This window comes from Bos mutus, chromosome 12 (assembly GCF_027580195.1).
Source record: "Bos mutus isolate GX-2022 chromosome 12, NWIPB_WYAK_1.1, whole genome shotgun sequence".
NCBI classification, from domain to species: Eukaryota; Metazoa; Chordata; class Mammalia; order Artiodactyla; family Bovidae; genus Bos; species Bos mutus.
Genome location: NC_091628.1, coordinates 11,682,621 through 11,701,179, shown reverse-complemented (window position 1 = coordinate 11,701,179; position 18,559 = coordinate 11,682,621). Strand labels below are relative to the sequence as shown.

General features: G+C 43.8%; 1 protein-coding gene and 1 non-coding gene across 2 annotated transcripts in view; both read left to right on the top strand.

Annotated features, from left to right (window-relative positions):
• The window catches only part of VWA8 (von Willebrand factor A domain containing 8), a 384,198-nt gene that overhangs the window by 321,253 nt on the left and 44,386 nt on the right, over positions 1-18,559 (top strand). The window contains exons 38-39 of the mRNA XM_070380245.1: positions 5,528-5,636; positions 9,592-9,748. Coding sequence (XP_070236346.1) covers positions 5,528-5,636; positions 9,592-9,748 — 266 coding nt within the window. The remainder of the gene's footprint in view (positions 1-5,527; positions 5,637-9,591; positions 9,749-18,559) is intronic.
• LOC138990286 (U6 spliceosomal RNA) lies at positions 972-1,078 on the top strand. Its single transcript, XR_011466402.1, has one exon. It is a non-coding gene; the product is annotated as a U6 spliceosomal RNA (small nuclear RNA).

Here is an 18,559-nt window from a genome sequence, read left to right as displayed (position 1 = left end):
GAACTCTTTCTAGATGAAAAGTGAAAGTGTCAGCCACTCAGTTCTGCCTTACCCTTTGCAACCCCATGGACTGTAGCCCCCCAGTCTCCTCTGTCCGTGGATTTCTCCAGGCAGAAATACTGGAGTGGGTTGCCATTCCCTTCTCCAGGGGATCTTTGCAACTCAGGGAGCAAGCCCAGGTCTCCTGCATTGCAGGCGGATTCTTTACCATCTGAGCCACCAGGGAAGCCCTTCTAGATGAGACCAGTCCTCAAAGGAAATGCATTCCAAGTCTTTCTCAACACATACTTCAAATAGTTCAGCAGTTTATCAACTTTCTGAATGACCAGAAACTCTGAGCATCTTTCTGTCCCCAAGAAGCAAGCTTCCTCGAATGATATGCGTTCCTCGGTGTCTGTTGCAGTTTCTGTCTGGGCTGGACTGTCCTAGACTTCCTGCCTCGTACCTTTTATGAATCATTGTCAATTCACGTAAGAGATGCCCTAAAATGGCTTTGGAAACCGCTTATCAGATGCGCTCCTCCCAGAGGAGCTAGAGAAATAGACTCCTGTGACTGCAATGGCATTCATAGCATGACTCAGAATTAGATAAACTCCCCAAATGCTTGCTTTTAAGTAAGTATCCTGGGTAATTCATGGTATGTGTTTTTCTGGAATCCACTGTGTTTGGGCTGATGAGTGTTTTTGTCAAGAATTTGTCAATTTTGAAACATCTCCAGACTCCCATTTGGGGTTGGTAGGGAGCAGCCTTGTTGGCACCGTGAGCTGTGCCAGTTCCGAGCAGGACACACAGGTGACAAAGAACAGCAGTTCCTTTCTGCCCAGACAGTTCACATGAATTTTCCTCCTCCCTGATGGCCCACTGTAGGTGTCTTCACAGGCTCAGGAGTGTGATTTCGCAGGTAGCTGAGGGGGCTATTTGAGAGCCCGTTTCTTTTGCCTTGTGCCGTCATTTTTAATGCTTGTTCTTGAGTGCTCGCTTCGGCAGCACATATACCAAAATTGGAACGATACAGAGAAGATAAGCATGGCCCCTGCGCAAGGATGACACGCAAATTCGTGAAGCGTTCCGTATTTTTGCCTTCATAATGGGAGAAAATAATAGCAAATGAAGCAACTGACAAACAACTAATCTCAAAAATATACAAGCAACTCCTCCAGCTCAACTCCAGAAAAATAAATGACCCAATCAAAAAATGGGCCAAAGAACTAAATAGACATTTCTCCAAAGAAGACATACAGATGGCTAACAAACACATGAAAAAATGCTCAACATCACTCATTATCAGAGAAATGCAAATCAAAACCACTATGAGGTACCATTTCACGCCAGTCAGAATGGCTGCAATCCAAAAGTCTACAAATAATAAATGCTGGAGAGGGTGTGGAGAAAAGGGAGCCCTCTTATACTGTTGGTGGGAATGCAAACTAGTACAGCCACTATGGAGAACAGTGTGGAGATTCCTTAAAAAACTGGAAATAGAACTGCCTTATGATCAAGCAATCCCACTGCTGGGCATACACACTGAGGAAACCAGAAGGGAAAGAGACACGTGTACCCCAATGTTCATTGCAGCACTGTTTATAATAGCCAGGACATGGAAGCAACCTAGATGTCCATCAGCAGATGAATGGATAAGAAAGCTGTGGTACATATACACAATGGAGTATTACTCAGCCATTAAAAAGAATACATTTGAATCAGTTCTAATGAGGTGGATGAAACTGGAGCCTATTATACAGAGTGAAGTAAGCCAGAAAGAAAAACACTAATACAGTATACTAACGCATATATATGGAATTTAGAAAGAGGGTAACAATAACCCTGTGTACGAGACAGCAAAAGAGACACTGATGTATAGAACAGTCTTATGGACTCTGTGGGAGAGGGAGAGGGTGGGAAGATTTGGGAGAATGGCATTGAAACATGTAAAATATCATGTATGAAATGAGTTGCCAGTCCAGGTTCGATGCACGATACTGGATGCTTGGGGCTAGTGCACTGGGACGACCCAGAGGGATGGTATGGGGAGGGAGGAGGGAGGAGGGTTCAGGATGGGGAGCACATGTATACCTGTGGCGGATTCATTTTGATATTTGGCAAAACTAATACAATTATGTAAGGTTTAAAAATAAAATAAAATGTAAAAAAAAAAAAAAAACCTTGTTCTTGAAAGGCTATTCTCTTACAGCAGGATAACTGACCTGCAGTGAAATGTCTAAAGGAGATTGCTATTTAATGAAAGTAAAGTTACTAAGGCACCTAGGACTCTGTTTTCTATGCCTCTTCTGAAGTTCTTTTATTTATTTATTTTGTATTGAAAGAAAGTGAAACTGTTAGTCTCTCAGTAGTGTCTGACTCTTTGTGACCCCATGGACTGTAGCCCGCCAGGCTCCTCTGTCCATGGGATTCTCCAGGCAAGAATACTGGAGTGGGTTGCCATGCCCTCCTCCAGGGGATCTTGCTGACCCTGGGATCACACCTGGGTCTCCCGCATTGCAGGCAGATTCTTCACTGTCTGAGACACCAAGGAAGCCCATTTTGTACTGAAGTATAGTTGAATTACAATGTTGTGTTAATTTCTGCTGTACAGAAAGTATCTCAGTTACATATATATGTATGTATATACACATTCATTTCTCTATTCTTTTCCATTGTTCCCTGTGCTATACAGTAGGACTTTGTTGTTTATCCATTCTTTTATTTATTTTTAATAAATAATACACACACCCTAAGTGACGGCTGGTGTTAAGAACAGTTACTCCAGTAATGCTGTCATGGCCCAGACCATTTCTATAGCTTCCTCTTTTAGAATTGACCTGTAGAGGTGTCACAACTCTTATGAAGCAAACTAGTCTCATTGTTTTATAATTGTGCCTGATTTTGACTAAAACCCCTCTTTTACCAGATTTTGAATTGTTTAATCAATTAGAACATGTCAATGTTAAGTGGAACAGGAGAAATTATTTAGTTCAACCCCTTTTAGTTTCTGATGAGAAGGTTTAGCCCCAGAGAAGTTAATTGACTTTCCTAAGAGTACAGAGTAAATTAGCAAATAATTCACACACATCAGAACTATTTGGTTCATACACATCAGTTCCAAATATCCTTTAGCTATTTATTAAAAATCAAATATATTTTTAAAGGATACATAATTTCCACCATTAAAGATATTAAAATAGAATCTGCCATGGACTCTGCAGATCCTTCCTAAAGTACTCCAGAAGTGTTTTGAACACCATTATTGTAATAAATGTATCTTTATGGATTAAAAAGCTTATCATGTTATTATAATAAATATATTTCCATATGTAAGTTCCATTATTTTTTTTAAAAAATCCATTAGACTGTAGTCATAACTTTTATGTAGATTTCTTAAATTGACACAGAATAAAACTCTATCTCAATTTTGAAATGTTTCTTATTTTTCTCATTTCTCATGGAAAACATCTATAAGATACTTCTAAGATAACCAGACATTATCTCCTGGCTGAGGCAAGCTTGTCCTTATTCTGTGCTGTCCAGTGAGATAGTCATGGACTACATATGGTAATTTCAAACTTAAATTTTAGTTAATTAAATAAAATTTAAAAATCAAGTATTCAGTAGGTACATTGCGTAATAAGCTACCATATTAGATGCCTCAAGTATAAATACTTCTATCAGCACAGAAAATTTTATTAGTTAGTGCTGGTCTAGAGTTGTTGTAGTCAGTATACATATTTTAATTTACTACGAATCTCTTACACTGTCTCTAAAAAAGTTAGAAAGTGGTGGCAAGTTTTGGGGAAAGTACTTTAAATGTTTATTTGTTCTCTAAATGTTGCTAGCTATTCTGCACAGTTAAATTTTTTAAAAGAAGAATTTATTTTCACCCATTTTTTTGGAGCATGATGGTTTCTGTGGAATTCACGTCAACTGTCACGTCCTGGCTGCTAAATTTTAAAATTATGCTGAAGTTATGGCAAAAGCTCTGTCAGTGCTGCCAAAGCTAAAGGCAGAAGTGTGTTACTCACTCACTCGTGTCCCTCTCTTTCACAACCCTCTGGACTGTAGCCTCCAGGCTCCTCTGTCCATGGGATTCTTCAGGCAAGAATACTGGAGTGGGTTGCCATGCCCTCCTCCAGGGGATCTTCCAGACCCAGGGATCAAACCCACATCTCCTGCATTGCAGGCGGATTCTTTACCATTTGAACCACCAGGGCTTCCCTGGTAAGGGCAGAAAGGTACAGTTAATTGAAATTTTGTTACAATGTCATAACATTTGAAATCAACTAGTCTGGATATAACACAATGGAAATTATGTTGAATTCATTCTTGATAGCCATTTTATTTGCAAAGGCCTTAAATTACCTACCTACCTTTGTTTATCCTAACATCCAGAATGAAAAGTCCACTCACTAAGAAGACACGGGTCAGCTCTCAAGACTGACCTGGCGTCATGCTCCAGGTCCATTTCCAAGCTCCCCTGGTCCACTGTGAGCAATTCGAGGGCAGTGACCAACCCTCCGTGGCTTTTGTAGGCCTCACGGTACTTCAGATGATACCTTGCCAATACATTTCCCATTAAGGCTTGTTTGAACAAACAAAACAGTTGATCTGGTCTGCCCGGAAAATCACTGTATTTGGGAGCAGGCTCATAGGGTACATGGATGTGACTGCTTCAAATGCTTTTTATTGTGGAGTAATATCTACTGAGCTGACTGCTAGGATGGAACTCCTGTGTGGTTATCAGTACTTTTGGTGAATCTGTGCTGAATTAAATCAGGGACCAATGAACGAGCCACAGGCTCTCAAAGAGAAAGGCTAAAGTGCTGCTTGTTCTGTTTGATCTGCAGGAACAGTAAGTCCAGTTTTAAAATAGAGATGAACTAGGAGAGCTATAAATACCATAATAAAATGAGAGCGGGCCCAGAAAATAAGCAGTTTTTAGTCTCTGTGCACACAACATATATCAGTGAAGCACACAAAGGTATATTTTCTGGGTTTCTTTTATCATATATTTCGTATAAAATAGCCTTTTTCTGAGAAATGGGATTTCTTTGAAAATTAAATAGGTGAATGTTTATCTGCCATGACTCAGCTGGACCAGGTGGACTATAGTCCACTAGGCTCCTCTGTCCATGGAATTCTCCAGACAAGAATAGTCTTGTAGTGAATTGCCATTCCCTTCTCCAGGAGATCATCCCAACTCAGGGATTGAACCCTTGTCTCTTGTATCTCTTGCATTGACTGGTGGGTTCTTTACCATCAGCGCCACCTGGGAAGCCCCATGATCCAGTCTAACTTCTTTTTTTTTGTAAAGAATATTTTTTATAATTATATTTGTTTCCTTCCCAGCTCAATGGATGTAAAATCTGGTGAAATTTTGCCAGACACGAACAGCATCTATCATGAGCATCTATCAACAGCATCTATCAGGTTATGAGCTACCTTAAGGACTTAGGGAGAAACAGTCCTTCTTTCTGTCCTGCAGGTCCTGACCTTGGTCACGAAGAGTGATAATGTCTAATTTCTTCATTTTTAGATAACAATCGAAAGAGAGAGCGGTGAAGACGTGAGTTCCCCCAAACACGGGAAGGAGGACCCAGACAACATGCCACATGTGGGTGGTAACACTTGGGCTGGCGGCACAGGTTGGTAGTACGGGCACTTTCCTGGGTCAGGCTTCCAGAGACTTCATGAGCCCATGTGGACAGCCCACCAGCCCCAAGAAGGCTCAGGAATCAGTTTGCCTTCTCCTCCAACCCCATTAGTCAGCTGGAGTGTGCTTCTGCCCTCTGACGCAGCGTGATTTTAAGACACGGAAAAGCCCTGGCATTTGGAGCCCTGCAGACTCAGCAGACAGTCAGAGGTAGCAACCCCCTAACCTCAGGCTGTTCTGGTCCTCATTCATCAAAGGGGCCTACTATGAACTGCCTCTCAAGATTGTGATGAGGATTCAGTAAGATTATGACTACAAAGCGCTGCGCTCAAGACCTGGCATGAAAAATGCATTCATTAAAAGTGTTAATCCCCTCTTTTAAATTCCCTGTCCTTGGGACCATGCCAGAAATCGACAGTAAATTCTTTCTGGACCAGCTGACTTTGAAAAGACATGGTCCTTGTCTTCCATATCTCAGAAGAGAGTACGTCGAGGCTGCAGGGTTCTGTGATAAGAGAGATAGCTGTGGTCTGAGTCGATGGCTGGGGTCCGTCCCTTCCTCTTGGCTGCCTGTCAAGAGCATTGTTCCCAGCCAGGACCATGGCCTTCCTCTTTCCTCTGAGGCAGCTGGAGCGACACAGCTGTGGGGCCGCAGGAATAGGGCCAGACTGTGCACACCGTCTGATCTTATCTCGGCCCTGAGCCGTGCCAGCACGAGCTCCATGCTCCATCTTCGCTGGGGACAGTCTGTGCTCCTTGGCCTTGACAGCCTCGGGAGGAAATGGGCTACCGTGCGGGGACAATGTGGTATCCAGCAGGCCCGTGGGCCCCTCGCTGGCTCTGTTTATGCATCAGGCATCAGCTTGAAAGGAAGGATATTTTTAGAAATGGCCTTTGATCTGGAAGTTAGTGTTAAGCCAGCAGGATTTAATCCCTGTGGAATGCACTGTGGGATGCGCTGGCCAGATGCAGGCTTCCCAGCCATGGGCTACTTAATCTGGAGCGGAGGTGCTCGCTTGTTATTCAGCTCTCATCTACCAGCTCATATATCTTATAGTCCGGGCTGATGACCCTGCTTTTACTTCCCAGCCGGGTTGTCAATCTATCAAGGCTCTTTCGCTACAAATTCTTTTTCTCTTTGTCCCTCTCTGCCTCAGAATTCTCTGCACTGAAGGTAATCATTTGATTACATGAATCATTTGATTCCTTTTTCATCATCAAAACCCCTCCGCTGTCTTTCTCCCCCTTATCTTCACAGATTTAGGATATCCAGGGTTAGTTTCAATATTATACCTTGGGATCTAGACTCTCTGGCAAGCCTTTTCATTTTGGCACCAGTGGTAAAGAACCTGCCTGCCAATGCAGGAGATGCAAGAGACGTGGGTTCAATCTCTGGGTTGGGAAGATTCCCTGGAGAAGGGCATGCCAACCCCCTCCAGTATTCTTGCCTGGAAAATTCCATAGACAGAGAAGCCTGCCAGGCTATAGTCCATGGGGTCGCAAAGAGTTGGACACAGCTGAGCTCACACTCAGGAGTCACGAGTTCAAATTAAAGCCTTCTTGGAAGTGCAGGTTGTGAAGAATTCCACCCTCACATCTTCTCCACCCCCATCTGACTTTGCCAAGGGACTGATTGTCATCACACCAGGCTCTAGACGGTTATAGATCATCCCCTCCTTTCACCAGAAACAATCTCATCTCAGCACCTGGGAAGTTTTAAGTTCTCATTTATGACCTACCCATAACTAAGGAGCACCTCTGGTAGAAAGGGAGTCAGGTCTCAGGACAGCATTTCCACCCCTGAATCTCATGACCATAGTCCTTCCCGCCCATTGACCATCCATAAGCGACAACCAGGAGTCACACACATCCAAGGTGGAATTTTCCACCAGCAATTTCTAAATAAAAAAGAAATAAGATGTGCTGGAATCAAAGGATAAAAATACTATAATTAATGGGCTGTTCTCATGGTATTTCCCAAAAGGAAATGACCTACCTGGACTTTGATAAGGGAAGCAGAGCATGCTGAGTTGTTGCTTTTAACTTATTACCAATTAAGCCTTCAAGGGAGAAAAGGAGAATGTAGCATAATTTATCCAAAGCCTAAGCACTTTCAAAATTTCCACTTTATGAAACTTAGAAATGAGCTCACTCTGTGCAACTGGAAGTTGTCTACATAATGATAGTGAGAGAAGTCCCTTATAGAGCTCTCATTTTGTGCCTTGCTGAGTGCGACTGAGACACAGAGAGGTTGGGGAACTTCCCTCAAGGACACGTGACTAGTATGTTGGAACCAGGATTCAAACTCAGGCAGTCTGACTTACCTACACAATACTGTACTATATAATGCTAGTGTTCGTATTAATACTATCAGTATACTATACTAATCAATACTTGACTATAATGTACAAGATTATGCTACCCCTACAATATTGGGATCTCTTCTAAGTTCCCAAGTTATGTGTAAAGGAACAAAAGAAACTAATTGCTAATATTTTAATCATCATAAAGCTGGGGTAATAAACTGGTAACCCAGGACCCAAATCTAGGCAATATATGTATTTTGGCGGTCCAAGTCGTGTTTTAAGATGATTTGAATTTGAATATATTTAGACAAGGCAAGTCCTCTCTAGTTAGCCAAGTTCTCACCACTTCTTATAATATTACCTACCTAGTCTTCTAGGCATTTAATTTATACCTACAACATACAGTTTTACATAATACACATTTACAAGCATGTAAAGGGTTAATTACTCAGTCATGACCAACTCTTTGCGACCCCATGGACTGTAGCCCACCAGGCTCCTCTGTCCAAGGGATTCTCCAGGCAAGAATACTGGAGTGGATTGCCATTTCCTTCCCCAACAAGCATGTAAACTTGGGTTTATATTTTAAAACTGTCCTGAAACTGGCAGTATTTATCTGTTGCATGTTATTCTAAGCTAAAAGTCAAAGTATAACTGACTTCTCATCTTGGCTCAGCCACTGATATGAGTTCACATGTCTGTCACTTAACCTTTCTGCACTTTATTTTTACCACTTGCAAACCAGAAGCAATATCCATACCCTGACCATCTTTCTTTGATTTTAATGAAAAATCAGATTACTGTGAAGAAAGAGTGTTGTTCATTTAATTAACATATATATACGACGTATTTGGGGCTTACCCAGTGGCTCAGAGGTAGAGAATCTACCTGCAAGGCAAGAGCCACAAGTTCAGCCTGGGTTGGGAAGATCTGCTGGAGGAGAGGGCATGGTAACCCATTCCAGTATTCTTGCCTGGAGAATCCCAATGGACAGAGGAGCCTGTCGCAGAGTTGGATATGACTGAGGCGACTGCATGCGCACACACATCAAGTATTTATGGTGTTTAAGCCATTCTTACAGGTACAGAGCTACAAAGATATATAATCCCATTCATCCTATAGATGGTAAAAAAAAGAAAAAATTTAAGGAATAACAAGCAGGGCATAAGAGTGTTGATCCCTGTGTGGCTGTCATCAAGTCAGGGGTCATAGATTTTGGACTGAGCCTTGACATATGGGTTGGAATTAGTTGGATGGAGAAGAAGAACATCCTAAACTAGGGGACACCTTGTGTTTCCAGGAGAAAGTCATTTGAATAATTATTAGTTTTCCCACTGGCTCAGCGATAAAGAATGTGCCTGCACTGCAGGAGCCGTGGGAGACATGGTTTTGTTCCCTGGGCAGGGAAGATCCCCTGGAGAAGGGCATGGCAACCCACTCCAATATTCTTGCCTGGGAAATCCCATGGACAGAGGAGGCTGGCAAACTACAATCCATAGTGTCTCAAAGAGTCGGACACGACTTAAGGGACTTAGCACAGCACACAGGTATAATTAATCTACTTCATGGGCTTGCCTTAAAGCCCCGCTCTTTTGTGGTCTAGATCAGACTAATCACCTGGACTTCATGGTTTCCTCCCAGGTGGAAGAGACACTGCAGGCCTGGGCGGCAAGGGAGGTCCTTACCGGCTGGACGCAGGCCACACGGTCTACCAGGTCTCTGAGGCCGAGAAAGACGCTGTTCCCGAGGAGGTGAAGAGAGCTGCGAGAGAGATGGGCCAGAGAGCGTTTCAACAGAGGTGGGTGGTCCCCAGCGCGTCCGGAGCGGGGAAACGTCACGGCAAACCCTGGGCAGACCCAGGGTTCTGTGATTCTCCACTTTATGCAGCCACTTAGACCACAAACTGCAACCCGTTGCCACCTCACCCCCCACTGGAGACAGCTGAGTGAACACAATCCCTGGCTCTTTCTGCTCAGGCCCTTTTAAATGTATTAATTGCATATAACGGTATAGAGGAAGGACTGAGCATGTTCGAAGGTAAAACCAGGGACTTCCCTGGGCAGTCCAGTGCTTAAGGCTTCACCTTCCAATGCAGGGAGTGCAGGTTGATCCCTGGTTAGGGAGCTACGATCCCACATGCCTCAAGGCCAAAAAGCCAAAGCATAGAAAACAGAAGCAATATTGTCACAAATTCAGTGAAAACTTTAAAAAACAGTCCACATCAAAAAAATAAATAAATAAATCTTTTAACAAAGTAAAACCAAAGGTATTTCCCTGTGGAAAAAACTAAAGTCAGATCATTCCATCCACATCTATTCCCAGGCCACAAAGCAAATTGAGATAACATTCCGGGATGGTCCCTTCCTGCCCCTCAGGAATCTTGTAGATTTATGTGGAGACAGGACTAGCGTACACACACACACACACACACACACACTCCCACACACATACTTTCACACTCACCCTGGTTAAGTGCTGAAGTCACGTGATACAGAGGCTGTGCCCTCCAGCGATATAGAGAAGGGGAAAGTCACTGGGCTGATGAGAGGTGAGGCCTGAACACAGCCAGCATTTGGACCTTCCAGGAAGGGAAAGCTAAGTGAGCAAGCCAGGATGAGCAGAGTGACTGTGGCGGAGACAGCCAGCCATATCCAGAAAGAGGGTACCAGCTGGGGCTGGTGGGAAGTGGGGTTGACTGTCAGTGGGTGGAGGCCTTGAGATCCAGGCCCATGAGCCTGTAGCTTTCATTCTGGAACCATGTGGGGCCACTCTGATTGGAATCATCTAGAACATGAGAAGAAACCTCATGACCCTTTCCCTGGACATCCACCTGGGTTCTTCAGCTCAAAGTGACAAGTACCTAAGAACCAGGAAGATCTCCTTTGGGATTGAGGGTGAGAGTCATGGTCTGGGAGGCAGATTTACGCTGTTGGGCTCCACAGAAGGAGCTGGGCACAGTTCAGATAAACCATGCTCTCCAGCGTCCACGAGTTCCGAAATCCCTCCCATGCAGGACATCTGGTATTACACTATCTGCTGGGCTTAAACATCCTGCAAGTAAACAGTCCAGAACAATGGGGACAAAAACTCAGGTCCCTGCGGACACACCCTCAGGAAAGCCTGCGAGGCTCCGGGCCCTCGTGTACTCAGCAGGCAGGTTCGACAAGTGTCACCCCAGCCCTTCTGCCGGCTTCCCTGGAGACCTCCAACAGTTGATTTCCCCTCGCCGTGCGTCAGTCTGTTCTTCTGGTGATCGGTGGCTCCCTTCCCCCTTCCTCTCACAGAGGTTGCAAGGACAAATGATGTTAGGAATGGAAACAATTTAAACTGCTCAAAAAAAAGGTGGGAGCAATCCAATAACGCAAGATCTTGTTGGAATTAAGACACAGTTTTAATTTCACATTTCATGTAAACAATAAATGTGTATTTGGGAAAGGAACCGAATAATTAGATACGCATCATCTTCTCCTTCCCAACCAATGAGTTCCTGTTGTTCCCACACTGAAAATCTCACCAGCCCTTTCTCAGTTTTTGTGTAAGTGGGCAAGTGAATCGAGCAATTCACACAGAAGGACTTGTAAGTCGTGCTGGTGGTTTGGTCGCTAAGTCGTGTCTGACTCTTGCAGTGCCATGAACTGCAGCCTGCCAGTCTCCTCTGTCCTTGGAATTCTCTAGGCAAGAATACTGGAGTGGGTTACCATTTACTTCTCCGATTGTAAGTCATGCTTGGGTGCAAGTGTAGAACCCCTTCTCTAATTCCCATGATAGACAGTGAGGAATCTGGTTCTGTTAAATACAGTTACCCCACAGGATAAAGAAATTAGGGAGCATCTGTGATAATAAGGCAACTAAATTTAGTGGATATAAGGGAGGAGAGAGAAAAAGTGGAGAAGGGAACTGAGAAAACCGTGAACGCATTACTCACTTCGTCGTGTCTGACTCTTTGCAACCCCTTGGACTGTAGCCCGCCAGTCTTCTCTGTCCATGGGATTCTCCAGGCAAGAATACTGGAGTGGGTTGCCATTCCCTTCTCCAGGGAATCTTCCCGACCCAGGGATCGAACCCAGGTCCCCCGCGTCGCAGGCAGCTTCTTTACCATCTGAGACACCATACACCTCTACTAAATGCTGCAGAGAAGAATCCAAATCCAAGTGAAAGAGTACCAGAAGGTACTTCAAATACAGAGGAGCTGGACAAGGGGATGAGAAAGGAGAGGATGAAATAAAAGCATGTGGAGACCCTGAAAAAGACAGAAAACACAGAAAAATGTTGCTTTCTACTTTTGTGTAGTAATAGTCCCATTTGATGAGTATTCAGTTTAGTACTACTAAAGTCTGGCATCCAGTCCCGTCACTTCATGGCAAATATGTGGGGAAAAAGTGGGAACAGTGACAGATTTTAATTTCTTGGGCTCCAAAATCACTGCAGATGGTGACTGCAGCCTTGAAATTAAAGGACACTTGTTCCTTGGAAGAAAAGCTATGACAAACCTAGATAGCACATTAAAAAGCAGAGGCATTACTTTGCTGACAAATGTCCATATTGTCAAAGCTGTGGTTTTTCCAGTAGTCATATATGGATGTGAGAGTTGGACCATAAAGAAGACTGAGCATCAAAGAACTGATGATTTCCAATTGTGGTGTTGAAGACTCTTGAGAGTACCTTGGACAGCAAGGAGATCCAACCAGTCCATCCTAAAGGAAATCAGTCCTGAATAATCACTGGAAGGACTGATGCTGAAGCTGAAGCTCCAATGCTTTGGCCACCTGATGCAAAGAACTAACTCATTGGAAAAGACCCTGATGCTGGGAAAGATTGAAGGCAGGAGAAGAAGCGGGCAGCAGAGGATGAGATGTTTAGATATCATCACCCCGACTCAATGGACATGCATCTGAGCAAACTCCAGGAGATAGTGAAGTACAGAGGAGCCTGGCAAGATGTAGTCCATGAGGTTACAAAGAGTCAGACATGACTTAACTACTGAACAGCAACAGCAAAGTTTTTCTTAAACTTTTTATTATGAAACTTTTCAAACATAAACAAAAATAGAAACATGTAGTGAATCTGTGGACCTATTCTCTCAACTTCAAGAAGAAAATCTGACTCCCTTCCTAGTTCCCAACCCTGAGTTTTTTGTTTTTAGCTAATTCAAGATTTTCTATCTTTTTTTATCATAAATAGTTCAGAGTTTATCTCTGAATACTTTATTTAAAAAAATAAAAATACACAATACTATTCAGTTCAGTCACTCAGTCTTGCCTGACTCTTTGCAGCCCCATGGACTGTAGCACGCCAGGCTTCCCTGGCCATCATCAACTCCCAGAGTTTGCTCAAACTCATGTCCATCAAGTCGGCAATGCCATCCAACCGTCTCATCCTCTGTTGTCCCCTTCTCCTCCTGCCTTCAACCTTTCCCAGCATCAGGGTTTTTCAAATGAGTCAGTTCTTCCCATCAGGTGGCCAAAGTATTGGAGCTTCAGCTTCAGCATCAGTCCTTCCAATGAATATTCAGGACTGATTTCCTTTAGGATGGACTGGTTAGATCTCCTTGCAGTCCAAGGGACTCTCAAGAGTCTTCTCCAGTACCACAGTTCAAAAGCATCAATTCTTCAGCGCTTAGCTTGACTACTGAAAAAACCATAGCTTTAACTAGATGGACCTTTGTCGGTAAAAGAATCATTCTTCACTATCATCCAATAGTTAGTTTCAAAGCTATTTTGTAAGTCTAGGTAAATGCAGAATGAAGTCAAAGCCCTGTACGTATGCTTTTATAGCAGCTGATACCTTCTTTCCATGGAAATGGCAACCCACTCCAGTGTTCTTGCCTGGAGAATCCCAGGGACAGGGGAGCCTGGTGGGCCGCCGTCTATGGGGTCGCACAGAGTCGGACACGACTGAAGCGACGTAGCAGCAGCAGCAGCAACCTTCTCTCCATAGTTCTTATCACTATTTCCCATTGTGTTACTGGTATGAATAGTTGATTTCTTCTCCACTGACTTCAAGTTCCTTGAGGGCAGGGTGTTTTTGCCCTCTACCACTTAGCAACAAAAGAATAGCAAAACATCCCCAGTAGCTACACAAAGAACCTAGTGCATAGCAAGCACATACATGTTTGTGAATGGATAATACACACGTGCGAACAAGTAATGCTATCACCCTTTCGTGCTTAATTCAAATACTGGCTGAAACCAAACTGACGGCCAGCCCGACCCATCAGCCTAGGGGTCCAGCATATTGCCCTGAAGAGCCTAATTCTACTGGTGGGTTTTGACATCATCAGCAGAGCATTTAGTTAGCATTCATTTGTATCTGGATTTTGGCTAGATACTGGCTCTTACTTGTCATGAACTGATTAACTCAGGAAGAATAACAGAAGTAGACAAGCATAAGACACGTACAAAGCAGGACAGACATTAAACCAACAAAACAGGAATGAAATAGATGGCGAGGTGCTTTTATATGCTTGGAAAAGCCTCTCAGGTGGGCGCCAATTGTGGAAATTGTACCCACGACCATGTGCAAGACTAATCAGCCCTACCCAGTAGATCTTAGCTTATGTTTGTTTTCCTCATAAACGATCCAAAATTACAGTATTTAAATCTGACCTATATGAAAAAGTAAAATGAGACCTAAAATTCCCAGACTCTTACGTAACAATAAATATACCCTTTAAGAATACGCTGTGCCAGCAAAGCGTAGTCAGTCTGCGTAGATTACTAGGATGTGAAGCAGCTGTGCCCTGCAGTTTTGATCAGGGTTAAAGCAGCAGAGAGACATGTTTTCAGCCAGCTCTGTGGGCCGGAGAGTATTAGCGCTGGGGGTCTTGTCTGATGCAGAGGCCAGCGTGTCCTGTTTTCTTTCCCCACTCCCTGCTTCGGCCTTCATCTTTGAGAATGTTATCAGCTTTGAACACCTTGTAGGTGATCTTCGTGAAAGCTAACACAGCTTGGAATATGATTTCCAGACTTCTTCCTAATTAGAACAGCATGTGGTGTGTTTTGGGAGCAACACACTCATGCCAGAGGTATCACTGTAACTAGAGTTAGTTCAGATCTCTCTACAAAAACCAGTCTGCCTGGGGTGACTTACCAACTGCCTGGTTCCTTCCTTGATGTGTGTGTGTGTGTGTGTGTGTGTGTGTGTGTGTGTGTGTGTGTCCTGCTAAGGACAAGCTTTATGCCGACTTTTTTCCCCTAACCTCTCTTATTTGAGTCAGAGTGTACTGGCCTCCCAGGTAGGAAGGATGTTGGTAAAATATCTTGCAGTGGTCATCATGCCCAACATCTGTCAGGCTTGACACTTGAGACGTATCTTCATCAATGAAAACTTAAGAGAGGTTTAAGAGATTGCCAAAACTACACATAAGAGGTCAAATCCTGCACACATATTCCTTTCTGTCCTTCAGAACAGAGAGGAAATTCGATTTATAGGGCACCTTCGCGTGTCACCTCAGGAAATAACCATTCAGATGTTATTTACCTTTCGGGTATTTACTGTTTGATAACCAGTGTTTTCAAAGTCCTACTTGGCAGCATTTCTTGCATGCCACTGGGTACCAGGGCTTGTGCTGGCACTGAGATGCTAAGAAAAAATAAGGCACATTCCTTTCCCCAGAGGATTACAAGAGAAAATATCAGAGCACCTCACATGTAGTAAAGTTCATTAAATTTCATTAAATATTTGGCTCAAGTACACACACCCATATGTATACATGCATTTTTGTATACTGGATCTCAATGTAAAGATCATTTTCTGCTGTGGAAAATATGTTTGAAAAACACTCTGATAGAGCAAAATAGACATGTATTAAAAGCAATAAATAATAATGGAGAAGGAAATGGCAACCCACTCCAGTATTCTTGCCTGGAGAGTCCTGGGGACGGGAGAGCCTGGTGGGCTGCCATCTATGGGGTCACACAGAGTCAGACACGATTGAAGCGACTTAGCAGCAAAAGCAATAAAATGTACAGGTTCCATAGCAGATATCTATGGAAGATACGTGAAGGAGACTGATCATGGAGGGACCAAGCAAGACTTCGTAGGACGTGATCTTGACACTTGAGGTGGCGTTAGCTAACCAGCCAGGTGGTAGGGCAGGAACTGCCCGTCTGCCCTCATGGTGGTCTAAGCCCAACATGGTGTGATTCTAATAAGACTCCAGCACTCTGCCCTCTGATGAATGGAATCTTCCCAGAGCACGGCCTGATGGGAGGAATAGAGACCGTTCATCCTCAGTGAGAGCGTTAGGGGGTTCATCTCTAGCCAAGGGAAATAAGAATACACACCAGATAAGAGTTTCAGCTCAACATCAAGGATCCATACCTCCAACATTGCATGCGTGCACACACTTGTACACACATACATACACACATACAGTAGCAATAGCTTAGAAAACTGTGTTGTGGTCAGGCTTTTGATATACATTCATCTTTCTCTATTCTAGTATTAGTACCCTTTTCATTTATAGAAATTTGTAGAAATTTCTATAAATTACATTTCTATAAATTTATTTATAAATTACATTTATAGAAATTTGTGTCATCGAATTAGCCTATTATGAATACAACACTGCAAAACCTTCTACTTCTGACTGGTTTAAGATACTGTAGGGCTTTTCTGATGGCTCAGCTGGTATAGAATCCACCTGTAATACAGGGGACACAGGAGATGAGGGTTCAGTCCCTGGGTCGGGAAGATCCCCTGGAGGAGGCATGGCAGCCCACTCGAGTATTCTTGCCTGGAGAATCCCATGGACAGAAGAGCTTGGGGGCTACAATCTACGGGTCGCAAAGAGTCGGACACAACTGAGCACGCAGCATTAGCACGTTTTAAACAGTGGAGTCTTATTTGTATTTCAGTGATTTATCTCAGTTTGTTTTGAGCATCTGTTATGCTAGGCATCCTGCTGACCACCATGCAGATAAAGATGAGAAAAAATAAAGGAGACAGCTGGGGAGACGGGAAGCAGACTGTAGCACAGGTAGCAACCACTGTATAGCGACAAGCATGAAGGGATATTAGAGCCCAGACCACAGACCAGAGATCAGAGCAGGCTTCCTGGAAGAGGCGACCACTGATTTGAAGAGTTCTGGGAGTCAGCAGGTAAAGAAGGGTGGGAGAGAAACCAGGTAGAGCCTCAGAGGCAAGGGCGCTGGGTGTGTCTAGGAAACTGCAAGTGCAGAGGCAGGGCTGCAGCCGAAGCAAATAATGAAAAAATAATAAAAAGGAGCACCAGAATTTCAGCACCACAATAGTATTAGAACACAATTATTAAAAGGACACAATCAGCGATTTCAGAAAACTCCTGTTTTACGAAGCAACCTTTTTATTGACAGTCTCTGGGCAGGAGCTGTTACCTTGGTCAACCAAATCTATGTCCTCGGTCTTAAAAAGCATCCCATGGGATCTCTCTAGGACCCCGCCACAGGAACTTACCACCTGCCAACATCACAGGCACACGTCTGGGATGCAGTAGTGGTGTGCTACACAGCCCACGCACACCGGCTCTTTCTAATTCAGGGGCCCTCTCTGTTGATAGCTCAAAATCAGTTACCACAAACGTCAACAAACACTACAAATCAGGGCTGCTTTTCCCCTTCAGGGCAACTTGTTTACCATTTTCCAGCGCATCACTACACACACATTCCTCTCTTCTGAAACATTAGCTGGAGACATCACTTCTTGCCTTTCCTTTATTTCTTTTTACTTAAACTAGCTGGTTTTCTGTATTCTTTAATTGTTATTTTTAATTAATTAATTTTTATTGAAGTATGATTGCTTTACAATGTTGTGTTAGCTTCTCGGTTCAGTTCAGTTCAGTTGCTCAGTCGTGTCTGACTCTTTGCAACCCTGTGGACTGTAGCACGCCAGGCCTCCTGTCCATCACCAACTCCTGGAGCTTGCTCAAACTCATGTCCATCAAACCATCTCATCCTCTGTCATCCCCTTCTCCTCCTGCCTTCAATCTCTCCCAACATCAGGGTCTTTTCCAATGAGTCAGCTCTTCACATCAGGTGGCCAAAGTATTGGAGTTTCAGCTTCAACATCAGTCCCTCCAGTGAACATTCAGGACTGATTTCCTCTAGGATGGACTGGTTGGATCTCCTTGCAGTCCAAGGGACTCGCAAGAGTCTTCTCCAACACCACAGTCCAAAAGCATCAATTCTTTGGCACTCAGCCTTCTTTATGGTCCAACTCTCGCATCCATGTTAGCTTCTACTGTGCAGCAAACACAGTCAGATACACATATACATGTATCCCCTCCCTTTCGGATTTCCCTCCTACTTAGGACACCACAGTGCATTAAGTAGAGTTCTCTGTGGTGTACAGTATGTTCCTATCAGTTGTCTATTTTATATATTCCCTGATAGCTCAGTTGGTAAAGAATCTATATGCAATATAGGAGACCCTGGTTCCATTCCTGGGTCAGGAAGATCAGCTGGAGAAGGGATAGGCTACCCACTCCAGTATTCCTGGGCTTCCCTTGGGGCTCAGCTGGTAAAGAATCTGCCTGCAATGTGGGAGACCTGGGTTTGATCCCTGGGTTGGGAACATCCCCTGGAGAAGGGAAAGGTACCCACTCCAGTATTCTGGCCTGGAGAATTCCATG